A 17,056-nucleotide genomic window follows, 5' to 3' on the forward strand; every position below is an offset into this window, starting at 1 on the left:
GAGTATTGTATTTATAGGTGGGGTAATCGACACTCATTCAACGAGCTGTGTGCAGTGTGCCCTGGCTCTGTATTTGGGAAAGAAAGAAAATTGTACGAATCAAACACCACAACACTTCTACAGTCGAGTTAAACATTTCTGTATTGATATTTACGAACAGACGAGCAGGAGCATTATTGTCACTGAGCAGTTAAATTAAATAATATGAGCTTTTATGTAAAGGATTTTTAAAATCCAGCTCTGTTGATATGATAATGAAGAGATTTCCTAATGACATGGACAATCAGGGACTTTGGTGCCATCATCTCTTTACCTGCACACGTTTATCCAGTATTAATCACGGCCTGAAGCAATCAGGACCGGAGATTTAATTCCTCTACCGGCGGCTCCTTTCCCTTTTTTCACGATTGCTCTAATTGCATATAAGAACATCTCTTTACAAGCAGCTCATTGACCCATGTTAGATCATTACTCTCATCATGTCTCCACTGTTTCCTCTGACATGTTTTCTGGGTCAGAATTCGCCTCCAAACCTAAAACAACCTCTGTCTGCAAAGTACATTTGTCCACTTCAAAAAAAACTACAGCAGCTGTGAGCAAAGACAAACAGGGTCATCACACTTGTAATTGATTCTCCATGTTGGGTTCTACGCTGCTTGTTTTGGAAGGGCGTCGTGTGATGACCAAGAAGATCCAATCAGCAAGCGGCTGCTTACATCATGGTTTCCAGACAATTCAGTTTGGAATGCAGAGTTTTCAAACTAAAATGGGACCAGCAGCGTCTCTAAACTAGTTAATCAATCAATCAATCAATGGAACATGGTTTATATAGCATATTTACAAATTACAATTGTAGCCTTAGTTATTTCCCTGACCAGATGATTAAAGAGAAAATGCAGTTGCACCAAAGATTGTATTAAATCTACAAACGCGGGTGCACAACGCACTCTGCACGGTTTATGTCTCACGCTGTTGATTCGGAAAACTTCATGCCGCTCTTTTCTTTTGCAATACGTCAGCAACTTAGACTCAAGTCAAATCAGTTCTGTTGGACAGAGCAGATGTTGACAGATGACTCCTCTTCTGAATCGTCCTCATCAAGGGTGCGGTCGCACAGGAGGAGCCGGACGATCTTTTATTTTGAAAAATGAATCGCCGCCACCGAAGGACAAAGCTAGAGGGAGCGTACTTATCTGACCCCCTGCAGAGGAGCACAGGGCCCTGGTGATTAGTCAAGATCATGTTTTATGTGTAATATTTTTATAATTAATGAAGCAAAATTAACACATTGTTCTGACAACCCTCATTCTACTGAATCCATTTGCGCACAATGCTTCATGAGCTCCTGCTGGTTTTTAAAAGCAGAAACTGGAGCTTTGGTTCAACTACAAAGAAAACGTTGAGTGTTTTACATAAAAGTACGACTTATTACTAGAGTGAGTATAAAGGTTTTTAGTCTATTTCAATTTTATCTTCCGGTCTGCTTGTTGTTCAACGGAGTGTGTGTTTATTACGCTGGTATTGGTCCTCATGGAACAGAGAAACTATTTTCTGCTCTAAGGCTGATTCCATTTCAGATTTCCACTCTTCATAATTCCTCACCTGTTTGACAAGGACGTACAGAAGCTGAAACGTCCTCCGGGGGGGAGGAACAGTGTGATCTGCTTTTTAAAGGAAGGACGAAGCCGCGATCTGACCGGTCACCTACTTAAAACACATTCATCATCCCACTGAGCTGCGGCTTTTCAAAACAAAATGATCACGTATAATCAGTTCCTCCTCTGCGCCTGTGAAGCCTTATCTGAAAAACGGCTGCTTTATTTTTGTTGGTTTCTCTTTAGGAGTGTTGACACTGGTGGAGTATGTGGGTAAAGCAACAGCGTGAACAGATACACGACTTCAAAAGTGCTCCGGCTCATCCAGCAGGGTCACTCCTCACCGGGGAACGCTACTCAGCACAATTCATCTTTTTAATGAACCGTACATCAAGAGCCCGCCGTCCTCTCAGGCCTCAAAAACACATTGGATCTGCTCGTGGTCGGTGGCCCATCCAGAGAGAACTAAGTAGAGTTCAAAGGGAAGCGAGCTGGCTTGCTGGAGGCCTGTGTTCCCGAGAGCCTGACGCTTGGAGAATAAAAATCCAAATCAGTATCCGCTCAGGTATTCACCTGAGGAGGTTCAATACCACTGCCTGTAATCCCTCCATGCCTGAGCAAGGATGTGAGGAAGGTTGAAGGAGAGACTTAAGCATGACTGGACCCAAGAGGTGCAGGCCTGAGAGCATTTCCAGGGACTGATGTTCTCTGCTGTTTTAATGAAGGTGCCTGTTGTGTATTGCTTTTCATAATACACTTATTTGAGGGGCGCAGCGGGGCCTGGGCCAGTCCCAGAAGATATTAGGGGATATAAGTGGTCACCGTGGTGCTGACTTATGGAGACAAACTACCATCCACACTCACGTTCACAGCTTATGGACGATCTTGTGTTCAGAGTAGAATAAAACTCTATTCTCTGATTTCATGTGTGTATCCTGTTCAATTCCAGGCATGGCTTGTTTTTCTACTTCTATAACTTTGCATTGACACATTCCGTGTCACCGATGCTGCTCCTGACCTTATTCATGTATATTCACACCAAGCAGCAACTGTCAGGTTTTCACTGCAGATCAGACGTCTTCTTTAAACCCTAACACACAAGAGTGAAAGTATAGGGAGCGGATTTATTTGTGTGTGTGTGTGTGTGTGTGTGTATCTTCTAACATAAGCCGCAAACTCATTGGATTTAGGGAAGTTTACACTCCAGCATAGCTTTAAAGCAACACTCAGGAGTTTTTAGTCGACAAATGCACGTGTGTGAAGCTCAACTCAAATCAAAACAAGATCGTTTCTTCTTTCTACATTTTGAACGAGGACCAAGTTCTTTCTAACCATGATTCGTCTCCTTAAAAACGCAGATCTTTGAAATCCAAAAGATGATCTAATGGGTTGATAATAAAGGATTTGATAACGATTAATGAAAGCCTACAAACCCTTTAGAAACATATCAGAGAGCTGTACCATTTTTAGAATAGATCCACTGGTAATCCTGATCAAAGTGAAGCACACAAGCTTTTCTCTGAGCCACAGAGGGAAATATAATTTCCTGATCGAGTGAGGCAGAGGCCGGATATTTCAGGACTTCTCCTTCCAGTGGTGTGAGCCGTCCGTGGAGAGTGTTTCCTCTTGGAATGCAGCGCGGCTCTCACACTCTGACACATTCTCTTTTCAGTCTTTGGCCGAACGCCACAGCGGCCGTAAAAGCACTTTCCAATCAGACGCTTCATCTGTGGATTGTGTAGGATGTTGAAGATGGACTGATTACCATGTGGGATCTGTTGGTATGCAGACCCCACTCAGCGTGATGGGTGGGTTTTAGAGTGGAGAGGACCCACAATGAAGATACGTGAAGAGAATCCATGAAAGGGGAAGTCCATCATTGTCAGCTGTGCAGAAAAAAAATGGCAAACCTGCTGAAAGCTGCACTGAGGAAAGCACACGTGATTCAATTGTCAATTCAAGTCAATTCAATTTTGTTTGTACTGCGCCAGATCATAAAATATATTATCTCAAGGCTCTTTACATAGAAGGTCGAGACCAGGACAGTTCTGTGACACGTGCTGGCAGCTGCAAAACTTTGAAAGGTAACATTGAACCTGTGCTAATCCATCCTTCCATCCATCCATCATCTGTAGTCGCGGCATTGGGCGAGAGGTGAGGCACAACCTGGGCAGGTAGCCAGCGTGTCTCCAACACACGGAGGCAAGAAGCCAAATTATAATTTTTCATAGTGATGAACCCACAGAATTATCTCAGCTCCACAGCTCTTCTTTCAGGTCATGACTCCGCTGATCAGCAAAGATGTTAACGCTGCTGTCTGTGCATGTGTGTGTGTGTACAAATGAACTCAACAACGCATTCCACTTATACTTGGTGGGAACATTAATTTGGAGTTTGTCTCCAGATGATTCACTTTTGGAGCTGATCAGTCAAAGGTCAAGATAAACAAAACAAAGTATGAAAGTCTGAAAAACACAATTTCCAGGAAATCTCTGCAAATTAAAGATAAACAAACGACTGATTAATACAAGCAACGTTATCCAGAGTTTAAAAATGTATTTGATAATAAAAACTAATGATTGTCTGGACTGGCCTGATGTTGCCAGATAAGGAGCAGATAGACTCGAATGCTGCTTCTGCTGCACTGAGGTGATTATGGTGACGCGTGATGATATGATGTGGATGCTGCATTGTAACAGGTATTTTCTGCCTGAGGCTCCGAACCTCCACTGTCGAGGGTGTAACATCTTTAAAAAACATTTTCCGTGGTTTGTCGTCATCAGAAAATCTGGTGCCTGTGACAGACTGTTTCTGTCAGGTGGTAAAATGCTTCATTCATCACAGAGTTTCTCTTCTCCGTCTCAATCCAACCCTCTCTCATAGAACGCGTTAGCGAGCGTGTTGGGTGGGTGGCACTTAGTGACAGGTGATTAGTTCCCACGCGGGCGGCACAGACGGCTGCTTCACTGTCATGTCACACGCATGCACTTTCCATACCAGCGCAGCCGTCTCTGTTTTTTAATTACACGCATGGCTGAGGATTAGCTTGTCAAAGAGGGGGCAACCATCTACCAGGGGATGAATTGCTGTCGGTGAAAGTGACCCCCGGGTCATAAGTAGAGCTGCAGGTGACTCATTACTGTTCCTCTCCCAGCACGTTTCACCTGTCGTAATGTTAATGCCACATTAAAAATTCCCAGCAGACATTACAAGACTGAATTATGACCAGATAAACCCATAAGTGTCATGAAAGTGAAAAAGATTGATGTTGATCCCAATGCAAATCATCCACCCTCCAAATAGTGAAACCATTACATTCTGCACTATAGTAATAATAATCCTGGTTACTTACATTTCATTTAAGAAGGTTTCTGTTTCTCAAAGGAATCCCTGAAATACTGTTTGTTGGTGAGAACAATTGGAAAAAAGTTAAACTTCTAAGACTTTTACTTCAGGTTTGTTGAGTTTACAAGCAGCTGATGATAATACACAGTAGTGTAGGTTAATACAAATGCAAAGAAATGGTAAGGTATAATTCCCATTTCCAGTCATGTGCCATAAAACTGTTGGAGAAGAGTAAAGATCGATAAATGAAAAGTATAGATAAAAGTTATAAAGGCTGAATATTTTACGATGTAGTACGAGGGCCAAACCTATGAGATTTTCAAGAATAATGATATTACGGGAACTTTTTTCTTGTTATATCAAAATATATATCGATCAAATTTTTTCTATATATTTTAAAACAATATCACAACTTTATTCTTGTAATATTGCAAATTTATCTGAATTACAACTGTTCTGATTTCTATAGTCTCATGAGAATAAAGTCGTTCTATAAAAGAAAATGTTATCCTCGTAAATTACCACCTAACTATATTCTCCCAATATTATGATTTTATATATTACAAATTAATTCTCGTAATATCACAACTTTATTCTCAAAATATTTATATATTTATATATTTATCTTTATATTTATCATGGCCGTAGTACCACACATAGTATTGCAAGATTGCTACTTCTCCTTTTGTGTATTTGTGCATAACTAAATTTACTCTTACAACTGGAATCTGATCCAAATGGTCCAATAACATTTGAAGTCTTTGTTGTATTCTGGTTATACTGGATTTATTGAGTCACAGTTAAAATGAATGCAGTGCTAAACAACAGTCTTGCAGTAAATATAATATTCAGTGTGTCTTGTAACTTTATTGAACTCCGAGGCTGCATTCTGAAGCGCTGTTGTTTTTGGTTCACCTCATTTATATCAGTGAGGGTGAAATAAAACATGTCGCTGTAGAGTTGATGAACTACCAACGGTGTCTCACTATTTTCTTATTTACTCTAACTTTGTCTTTATCGAGCAGAAACATAAGAAAATGTAACTCACCGGTTGAAGCTCAGCTGTTTGTGAAAGTTATGCTTCTACTATTTATGTCTCCTGATGTTTCTCGTCACATTGTTTTCTGGGCAGAGCTCGTACCTCGGCCTCAGGATTGATGAATTTCAAGTAATTTTGTCAAAGGACACAATCTATAGCTTGATATTTATTCCTGCCTCCATGGAAAAATGAAATATGCAAATGTTATGGATGCATCTCTTGATGATAAATGGAACTTGGCCCCAAGAGTGTGTGATTCCAGCTCGTTGTTGTCTGGCTGTACGTCAGAAATTCAATATTTGATATATTTCATAGGAAATATATGGTTTTTTTTACTGTAAGTCCCCCCCCTCTTTTTATTCCTCTCATCTCCTGTGCATCAGTCCAACATTTGTTCCACTGATGTAACGTGAGTGATAAAAATGCAACAAGCATTCATGGCAGTTTTCACGTCCCGGGTGTTGCTCTGTGAAACCGTGGAGCACTTTTCCCGCTGGTGGACAAGCTGTAAGGTCATTCCATCAATTCCTGTCAGCTCAGGTAACATCATTTCAGACCAGGCGGAGTCTGATTTGCAGAGGGCGCTAATATAATCACACAAAATGTCACAACAGACCTCTGTGTGTCTGTTCTGTGCAAAGCAGGAGGGTGAAAAATCGGTAGTTTTAATGAAACATGATCAACAAAGTATTGGAACGACACCCCCTCTGCTAACTGCACGATCTAATGACACGTTTCACACACACAACAAAATGTACACGCACATAATGACATGCTTACAAATCCACACGAGCACACACACACACACATGGACACACTTTTCTGTGCCCCCCAGACTTCTGTCATGAGCTTGTTATTGAATTTGTCCTTCCTCCCATCTCCCTGATTGTACTTCTTGTGGGTCATGTTCCCTCGGGGAGGGGGGGGGGGGGGTTGTTAATGGCGGTAAACACAAAATATAGGAAGCAGCGGAGATTCCAGGAAATGGGAATGATACAGTCTGAAGTGATGGGGGGGCCTAAGGCACCATATGTTCTCAGTGCTCTGTGACTAACACGTTTTCTGGCTGCTCGTGAACAAAGGATTTACAAACTACTGTCTGTACCGAGAATAGATATTGTACTCAGTGTAGAATGGACGATCTCATTGTGCTCATTCTGTGGATTAATAGATCATGGCGGCAGAATTTAATTCACTGTCGGACTCGGAGTTCAAAACAATGCGGCGTTGCATTCAAATCGCACCCTCGGATTGTCCCTTGAGCATTGGTATTGGTATTTAATTTAGCCTTTCATGCATGCAGCGTCTCGATCTAATTAGTGTATAGCTTTTAACATAGTAGACCTCCTCCTCCTCCTGCTCATTATCCTGTTGTCGCCTGTGGATGGTTCCAGTTTTAGAAAGAAAACATCTCACATCCCTCACCCACAGGCGAACAGATGAAACAACTGACACCCTGCTGTGGACCGGACCTCTGAGACACGTGTGAGAATAACAACACCGTCTCACTAAGTCACTCCACTGACACAGCAGGCACGCATATCACTGCAGCGCACACACAGATATACAATAGGACATATGGTGTAATCAGCGTTCGACAGAAGATTGTGTGGAAAGACTCATTTGCCTAAATGAGGCGTGGCGTCTTATCACAGCGACATCAGGAGACAAGACGATACGATGTTAGAGTTATGTGTTATAATTAAATACTAAACTTTTCATTTAGGTCAAAGAAAGACGTCTGGAAACAACAACTTTTTGTTGGGAGATGCTGAAATAATTAGAACACAGAAAAGAAGAATAATGATCTGACTGATTTAAGCTTCGGTTCATCTCCGTATTATTCAAATCACATTTTATTTACACAGCCCATGTTTACAAATCACAATCAGCTGCCCCTGATCCTCGACTAGGGTGAGGGAAAAAAAAAAAAATCACTTTTGACCAATCGGCTCTAAAAGTTGATCATTTGGACAAAACTTCCCAAACAAGTATTTCACCAAGTTTGGTGAATATGCAGCAGTAGCAAAAACAGTACTGTGCTTCTGGCTAAGCTAACAGTGTATTTATTTTGTATAGGTTATTATTGTGTTTCTTAACATGTTCAAGACTTACAAAGAGTTTTATTATTATCTGAGATTCAGTCCCGCTTATTGTAGAATGGACTATTTAAGACATTTTTAACAAATACATTCATCTATTCATATCCAATTTAGCGTGATGTGGTAGCATGTGTGTTTTCAAGATGTTTCATTTTTACTGTTGTTGCTAAGTTCTCATAATTTATTGGAAGATAAAACCCATTCATGAAGCAGATTGTTTTATTGGCTTGAATCAAAGGGCAGATGTCGGTTTTTTTTAACCGCAGGTAATTGAGAGTTACAGCAGCGTATGTTCTGATGATGAAAGATTATTCATGCTGGTGTTTTGTTGTTTCTTTCCACAACGACAGAGAGCAGGCAGCGTTAGAGGTTTAACACATTTACTGTAGATGTAAACATGAAAGTGAACACTTCACTAGATATTTCTGGTGCAGGAGCCACAGGCCAGTTTTTTCCTTCCATTGCATCACAACGTCAAACTATTTCAAGCCCTGACACACAGATTCCTTTGACATTATTGTTCATAGTGGTTGACATATTAAAAACGCCTTTCAGGATAATGCAATGATGAAGATCTTCAAACGTACGAGGGACAGTCACCATCTTAACCAGTTTTAATATCAAAATATGAATCGGTGCAGATTTTGAGTCCAGATGTATTCAAAACAAATCTGTGACATTTATAAAATGTGGAGTCTGTGAATCTGCTCGCAGGCTGGTGCCTTTTTAGGAACAAATAATTAACATAGAGTAGGTTAGTCACTGCTGTGGGTCAGTGCTGAGGAGCCACCTGCGTCTGGGCCAGGAAGAAAATGTTCTCTGCCTTTACAGATGTTATGGAATCACTGACCTTTTCATCTGGAGCTCGTCAGTTACAAAACAAAAATTACTTAAGTGCTCCAATTATGTCCAAATTTCTACAGTGATTTAACATCCTGGAACAGTTCGTCTCTCAGACAGCGAGACAGACTGAGATTATAGTTCAATGACGTCACATTCCGGTGACTCGATCCCTGACACATTCGTGACGTCGCTGTCATTTGGACGGTTGTGTACGGTTATATAAAGATCTGATTCATGTGTGTACAGCCGCTCTTTCAAATTCTTCACACTGCACTTCCCTGGGTCCTCAGCCACACACGCATCAAGTCAAAAATACAGAAAGAAGGAGACTTCGTCCCTGAACAATCCTTTCAATGAGGTATTTCTCTGCTTTGGAGTCACAAAGGTCTCAGTGAAGACAAAGACTTTAAAAGGTTGAGAGCAACTCAAAACTCAGATGGCACAAGAAGGAGAATAAGATTCGATTTTAACACAAGTATCATGCTCGTGAAAAAGCAGATTTCTGCAAAGTACGGAGCTCTGCAGTGCTCACAGAGTGTAAAATATATACATAGAGGACACATGTTTCTACATTCACGATTCAAAATGCTATTCTGTGCATACGAGGACAATTTCTTCTGACTTTTAGAAGTGTTTGTTTACTCGTTCTTGGCGGAAATTTCACTCCATCTGGATGCAAATTCTTGATTAATCTCCCTGTTTCTTTGATAACTTTACACTTGAACAACCCCAAACATTTCCTCCAAGTCTGTGTGGTTGTGTCATGAGAATATATTGCACAGTCATGATGGTTGTGATCATTTTATGTTAATTTAGCCTCATACTCGATGCATCAGAAAGTGTTGTTCAACTGATAATATTGTCGAGATCAGAAATCCAGCTTCCAGAAATCTGGATTTAAAAAAAGAAGAATAAATCACATTGAGCTCTGGGAGATTATAACAGAGATTTGTCACTATTGTGTGACATTTCAGAGCCAAATAATTATCAGACAAAGTATTTAGGAGATTAATACACTGAGTCACTCAAAAACAAAACTTTAAACAACATCGGTCAAGTTTTAAAATTCAACCAGCGTTGATGATGTCTTTAAGATTTCAGTCTTGACTCGGTTCTTTGCTTGTATTGTTAGTGTTGAGCTGTTTAATGATGTTACCCTCTCAGACTGCACATTAATTTGTGTGATGAGGTGAACAGGCCCCACGTCTGATTCTCCTCCATCAACCCTGCGAGCGTGACAGGAGCGTGGGCCCCAGAGGCCCCGAGCTCTCACCGTAACAGACAACTTAACAGCCATTATGACAAAACAGCTACATGAAGAGAAGCAGTCAGCGAACATCAGAGAGGGAGGAGAGGGAGAGAAGAACACGACATCATCTTTTCTTCTTCTCAGCGTCTCCCTAAAACTTAAATCTCACCTAAAACACTGCACATCTTCCTGCAACTGACTTTCTCCAACTTAAATGATACTTTAGCAGTGTAACACAACACACACACACACAGTTTTATCAACTTTCTTGCTATATCATGCAACTTTTCAGCAACTTTTCTTTGGACGACATAAACTCTTAATCATCGGTACATTGAGTAAACTGATCAGACAGAAATGCAAATGAACGACCACTGATCGTTCTTTATTCTTTTCCTCTGTTAAAATAGAATTCATTAACATTTCAATTGTTTTTTGTAGATGACTAGTTGGTTCATTCATATTGATGTGATGATAGCAATGTGAAAAATAATAATCGTTAATATGAGTCAGATACATTTAGTTAAGACTTGATTTCCTTGATTTGAATCTCTTTTATGATTTTGTATATACCAGTGTAAACCTGCCTGTTTGTATTGTTGTGTGCTCCAGAGCTGCATCAGATGTGTTCCTCTTCAAACACCTCTAAAACACACTGTCACTTTTTACTGTTTGTGTGCTGGACGTTGTTTGCAGAGCTTTTTATAAACCTCAACAATACGCATGGCGAGTGAACGGCTATCGTGATATGTGTCGAGTCCACTTTTCACTCTTGTTATATTGTGTTTAATATGGTGGAACTATCTATCATAGCCACTTTGAAATCAATGAGAGATTTTAAAGTAGCTACAGCTACAATATAGAGTGTGCTGGGAACAGTAGGAAAATCTAAGGTCAGTGTCTAAATATAAGACGACTGCTATTGATTACCTCTGTCAATCAAGCAGGGATTCAATACAAGTGCACATTTCACCAGTGTATTCTCACCATGCAGGAATGCACAACTTGACAGACGTATATAGCAACGGCAGTGGGGCTCAGCAAAGGGTCAATTAAAGCTCAGATGTTGTACGTGTGCACCAATTTGTAGCATAATGTTATGCTCCAGTGGGGCACATAGCAAAACGAAAGCCATTTCTCTTGCTCTGTAGCGTTCCCCTTCGTCCAGTGAGGCTTTGTCACTCGGGGATGGATTCTTTAGTCAATAAACCGATGTTTCTGCTCGATGGCGCAGCAGAGGCCTGACCCACTGCGCCGGCCTCAGTAACACACCGCAGGTTCCTGCATTACTCATTCTTTAACACTTTTTGCCATTAGTGACACTGATGCATTTTGTGGGAGGAGGCCGTGCAGGGAGCGGCGTCCTGCGAGCTACCAAACAGCAGCGGTGTCGTCGCCGCTACTGAGTCAGAGAAGAGGGATTTTTGATTATTTATTCATGGAGATTGATTCACGACAGTTCCGCCGCGGCTCGGCCAGCGGAGCTGATAACATCACTAGAAACGGGGACCTTCTGGGACGTCCCAGTTGCCGTTCAAAAGTTCAAAAGTGGGGGAGGAAACGCCAGAGAAGCCTTCAGAGAAACTCTGATGAAGGTGTTGCCTGTATGATGCCGCCAAGCTGCTTACAAAGGAGCTGATTGGTATTCAAGCCGCTGAGTGACTTTTTGCCTTTAGTGCATTAATTTTAATGAAAAATCTGCTCCTCTTGGCCGGTCATCGTGTCCTCCTCCTCCCAAACAGGCTCACTGACCCTTACTCCCCCGTATCTGTTTGATTTTAACCCCCGGTGTCATCAAAACAGCCTCCTATTAGGTCACCCCCTCCCCCACTTGGTTAAAGGTGCACAGAACGGATTAAAGGCAGGATGAATGCATAAACCTCCCTAATGCATCTTAGGGGGGGAAGAAAGAACAAAAATGTGTTTTATTATTCAAATGATGACAGTAATAATGGCGCACGGCTTGGAGGATGGGCGGTTGCTCTTTTCATCACAGCTGAGACAGACTTTTTTTGGGCGTATTATCTCTCACAACAGGAACCGAGCGTGTCTCCTGTGTTCCTTTAAGGTCTACAGTGAAATGTTGTATCAATAAAACACAGAGACAGTAGACTATGAATTATTGAAAGGCACAGTGGTTCAGATGGGGTTCTAATCTCCACAGTGCAGTTAATTTGATGTTCTTGTTTTTCTGTTTTGGATCCAACCTGCAATGCACCATCTGTGCCAGCGAATGCCGCGGACAGAGCGGAGCGGACCGGTGGGAACCAAATGAATGATCCACTGATGCTAATGTCCTCTGCCAGCCAAGGTCTTGCTTAATAAACCTCAAGATGAGACGGGCGTGCGAGAAATGATGTGATCAAAAATAAGCCTCGTCAATTCAAGCCCACACACACCTGAAGATGCAGCTGACAACGAAAGTGGAATTTGTAATGAGGGTGTGTGTGTGTGTGTGGAGGAGGGGGGTTATAAGTGCATCTCACCATTCGGGAGCTACACAAGCTTAAGGGATATGTTTTGTAATGTGTATCAATGCTCTGGAGCGAATATCAATATCTAAAGCGAGCAGTTGATCAGTGGGAAATGTGAGCTCAGCAGAGTGTGAGCGTCTGATCTGAGCTCTCATTTATCTCACTGGGAAAGTCCAGTGTTGCCTTTCACACAAACAGCAGGTGGGTCCGGAGCAGCGACATCCAGCCTCCACTCAGATACAGATTCAACAAATTGGTCAGTAGAGACAGTCGGTTATTATCTCCAGGGGGGAATTCAAGTCCCAGGCTTTCTAATTGGTCATTCTTATTTTATCATAATCAATTTGAAACTTGGGGAAGACGATGGCAGAAGGTTTGGAGGGAAAATTGCTCCCGTAAAGCGTGAACCTTATGGCTGCCGATTTATTCTGACAACTGCATGTTCACAAAAATAATGTCGAAGAGGAGAAGTAAGAGTTTTATATTCTTTGAGCTGAGATGATTGATGGATGGATGGATGGATGCAGATCCCAGGGCGGACATGTTGAACCAACACCCGCCCCCCATCTTTATTTTTCCATTGTTTGTCTCAAACTAAAAAATATTTTTTCTGTGAGGGGATGGACTTTAAATAAACCCATCACATTGGTGCTAACACTAGAATGCTAGCATTAGGATACCAGTGATTTTTTTTAATTCGTGTATGCACCGCGTGTTGAAATCTCTTGCAAGTCACGTAATTTGTGTGGGTGAGCCACTGAAACATTAGTTGAGAAGAGGGAACTGACTTAACGGCCTTATTTCTACCAACGCTGTTTTTCATTTAATCAGTAATCATGTAAATTGGAAACCGTGATATTTCCACTGACAATAATCGGCGCCAAAATTCGTGAGATCCCTAGTATGTAGAGACTGTATTTAACAGAATTGAATAAACTGTATTTAAATGTACTGGTGGTTTAATCAATGATTTGTTGGTCTGGTTCATCAACATTTAATTCAAAGTGAGTGTGGGACTGTGTTTTTAACTGTTATATGTTTGTTTGTGTCTTTCAGGTGTCAGACTCTGAGAAATTATTTGAGGACCTCCTTGAAGCAAAACAAAAGTTGGATTCTGAGAATATGAATCTGGCTCACGAAAATGCCAGTCTGAAGATGGCCATGTCCTGCAAAGAAGCTACATGGAAGAAGGAAAAGGACAGAATGCAGACTACGAAAGACTCTAGGAAGAACTAGAGCTCGATCTCAAGGAGGTCAAGGATGAGTTGAGGCTCCAAGAGAAGGAGTATCGGTCTTTGAGTAATCGTAACCAAAGCCAGCAGGCAGAGATCCACAAGATCAGACGTGACCTGAAGCAAAAGTGCAACCACGTCGATGAGCTGGAGTATTCCATAAAACAGAGGGAACACGTGATCGACAGGACTGTGCATGAGAAACAGGCGCTGGACAAGCAAATCAATGAGCTCACAACCAAGCTCAAAGCTATGGGGACAAATGTTCTCCAGAACGAGCCTGACTGGCAGTCAGAAATCAAGGCTCTGAAGGACAAGCTCAGCCATGAGCAGGCAGAGAAGGAGGCTGGCTTCATGAAAATCAAGGCTCTGAATGACGAGCTCAGCCATGAGCAGGCTGAGAAGGAGGCTGCCTCCAAGAGAATGAAGGAGCTGGACAGACTGCTCAAGGTCAGAGGAGAGGATTGTGATTAAGCATGAGGCCAGAATTGTCCAGATGGAGCAGATGATTGCCGGTCTCACCAGTCCAAATATGGCACTGGAAGCCAGCAACCAGAAGTTCATCTCCATGCAGCAGGCCATCGAGACAAGGATCCTCCAGAACAAGACTGAGTGGGAGACGAAAGTTGACGCTCTGGAGGACCATCTCAATTGTGAGCAGGTGGAGAAGGAGGCTGGCTTCATGAAAATCAAGGAGCTGGAGAGACTGCTCAAGCTCACAGCGGAGAGGATTGTGATTAAGCATGAGGCCAGAATTGTCCAGATGGAGCAGATGATTGCCGGTCTGGTGGAAAAGAAGGCTGCCTCCAATAGAAACGAGCTGAAGAGACTGCTCAAGGTCAGAGGAGAGGATTGTGATTAGGCATAAGGCCAGAATTGTCCAGATGGATCAGATGATTGCCGGTCTCACCAGTCCAAATATGGCACTGAAAGCCAGCAACCAGAAGCTCATCTCCATGCAGCAGGCCATCGAGACAAGGTTCCTCCAGAACAAGACTGAGTGGGGGACAAAAGTTGACGCTCTGGAGGACCATCTCAGTTGTGAGCAGGTGGAGAAGGAGGCTGGCTTCATGAGAATCAAGGAGCTGGACAGACTGCTCAAGGTCAGAGGAGAGGATTGTGATTAAGCATTAGGCCAGAATTGTCCAGATGGAGCAGATGATTGCCGGTCTCACCAGTCCAAATATGGCACTGGAAGCCAGCAACCAGAAGCTCATCTCCATGCAGCAGGCCATCGAGACAAGGTTCCTCCAGAACAAGACCGAGTGGCAGATGAAAGTTGACGCTCTGGAGGACCATCTCAGTTGTGAGCAGGTGGAGAAGGAGGCTGGCTTCATGAAAATATAGGCTCTGAATGACGAGCTCAGCCATGAGCAGGCAGAGAAGGAGGCTGCCTCCAAGAGAATGAAGGAGCTGGAGAGACTGCTCAAGCTCACAGAGGAGAGGATTGTGATTAAGCATGAGGCCAGAATTGTCCAGATGGAGCAGATGATTGCCGGTCTGGTGGAAAAGAAGGCTGCCTCCAATAGAAACGAGCTGAAGAGACTGCTCAAGGTCAGAGGAGAGGATTGTGATTAGGCATAAGGCCAGAATTGTCCAGATGGAGCAGATGATTGCCGGTCTCACCAGTCATAATATGGCACTGAAAGCCAGCAATCAGAAGTTCATCTCCATGCAGCAGGCCATCGAGACAAGGATCCTCCAGAACAAGACTGAGTGGGAGACAAAAGTTGACGCTCTGGAGGACCATCTCAGTTGTGAGCAGGTGGAGAAGGAGGCTGGCTTCATGAAAATGAAGGAGCTGGAGAGACTGCTCAAGCTCACAGCGGAGAGGATTGTGATTAAGCATGAGGCCAGAATTGTACAGATGGAGCAGATGATTGCCGGTCTGGTGGAGAAGGAGGCTGGCTTCATAAAAATCAAGGAGCTGGAGAAACTGGTCAGCGATACTGAGCAGCATGAGGCCGACATAAAGCTGCTCATCCTGAAACAGATCGAGCTTCAGGTAAGTCACATCAGCTCCGTTTGATTTGAATAAGAACCTGTTGCACTTTAAGTTCGTTTCGTATTCAGACTTTTTGAAAGAGAAAACATCTGAACGCTCGTCGTCTCTGTCTTTTCAGGAACTGGCCTTGATGACCGACGAGGACAAGGCAAAGATAGAAAGGGAGCAAAAGAAAGCAAAGGAAGAGGCTAAAGAAGGAGCTGGAAGAGGAGAAGAGGCAAAGGAAATGAAGAAGAAAATATGTACCTCTCTTTAAAAAAATAAAAACATTTGAAATTTAATCAACATCTCTTGTTTCACCCTTGTTTCACTAGTACTATTTTCCAGCTAGTGGTTGGTTGATTGTTAGCACTAGCCCTACCCCTTCTACATGCTCTAGCTAGATGGCTTGCCTGCTCGCCAGTGTACATTGATCAGGTGTTTGTTTATATTAGCGAGCTATATTACTGCGAAGTTCAGACACCATATTTGAATCATTCCATAGCTAACCAGAGTCTGTCCCGTTCGTACGTGTGGTCGTACTGTTCGTTTCTTGGGCCAAGGAAAGTTAGGAGGACAGCTGAAGAGAGGTGGGGAGCATTACCAGACAAGATCATGGGGAAAGGGAGTCTCAGGTGAGATTTCGTAGTGTGATAGAGATGATGGAGATCAGAATTGCGTGAGTAGACGTTACGCGCACGAAACCGTTAAATATTTTTATGATTTACTAATATAACGGTTAGGTAAGCAGTGATACTCGCAGTTGGCTGTTTAGGACAAATAAACAAGAACGGTTAAGCACAATAACTTTCTGAACGATAGGCGAGCCTCTACGAAGTTGTGATGTATGGTGGCATGGTATGAGTTGCATACGAAAAAAAAAAAAAATAAATCACTGTTGTGTCCCGACCAATCCTGACATCGGATCTGCACCCCTGGATGGATGAATGAATGAGTGGGTGGATGAATGAGTGGGTGGGTGGATGGATGGATGAATGAGTGGGTGGGTGGATGGATGAATGAGTAGGTGGGTGGATGGATGGATGAATGAGTGGGTGGATGGATGAATGAGTGGGTGGGTGGATAGATGAAAGAGTTGATGGGTGGGTGGATGAATGAGTGGATGGATAGATGAATGAGTGGGTGGGTGGATGGATGAATGAGTGGGTGGATGGATGAATGAGTGTGTGGAT

At 42.6% G+C, this 17,056-nt stretch overlaps 2 protein-coding genes across 2 annotated transcripts in view; one reads left to right on the forward strand and one right to left on the reverse strand.

Moving 5' to 3' along the window:
• Positions 1 to 17,056, reverse strand: part of syt6a (synaptotagmin VIa) — a 59,032-nt gene that overhangs the window by 38,548 nt on the left and 3,428 nt on the right. The window lies entirely within an intron of this gene.
• Positions 13,365 to 16,165, forward strand: LOC138410523 (uncharacterized). Its single transcript, XM_069526949.1, has 2 exons — positions 13,365 to 15,884; positions 16,003 to 16,165. Exons 1-2 carry the CDS (start codon positions 15,480 to 15,482, stop codon positions 16,138 to 16,140), a joined length of 543 nt encoding a protein of 180 aa, XP_069383050.1. The 5' UTR covers positions 13,365 to 15,479; the 3' UTR covers positions 16,141 to 16,165.

This window comes from Paralichthys olivaceus, chromosome 6 (assembly GCF_024713975.1).
Source record: "Paralichthys olivaceus isolate ysfri-2021 chromosome 6, ASM2471397v2, whole genome shotgun sequence".
In the NCBI taxonomy this organism is placed as follows: Eukaryota; Metazoa; Chordata; class Actinopteri; order Pleuronectiformes; family Paralichthyidae; genus Paralichthys; species Paralichthys olivaceus.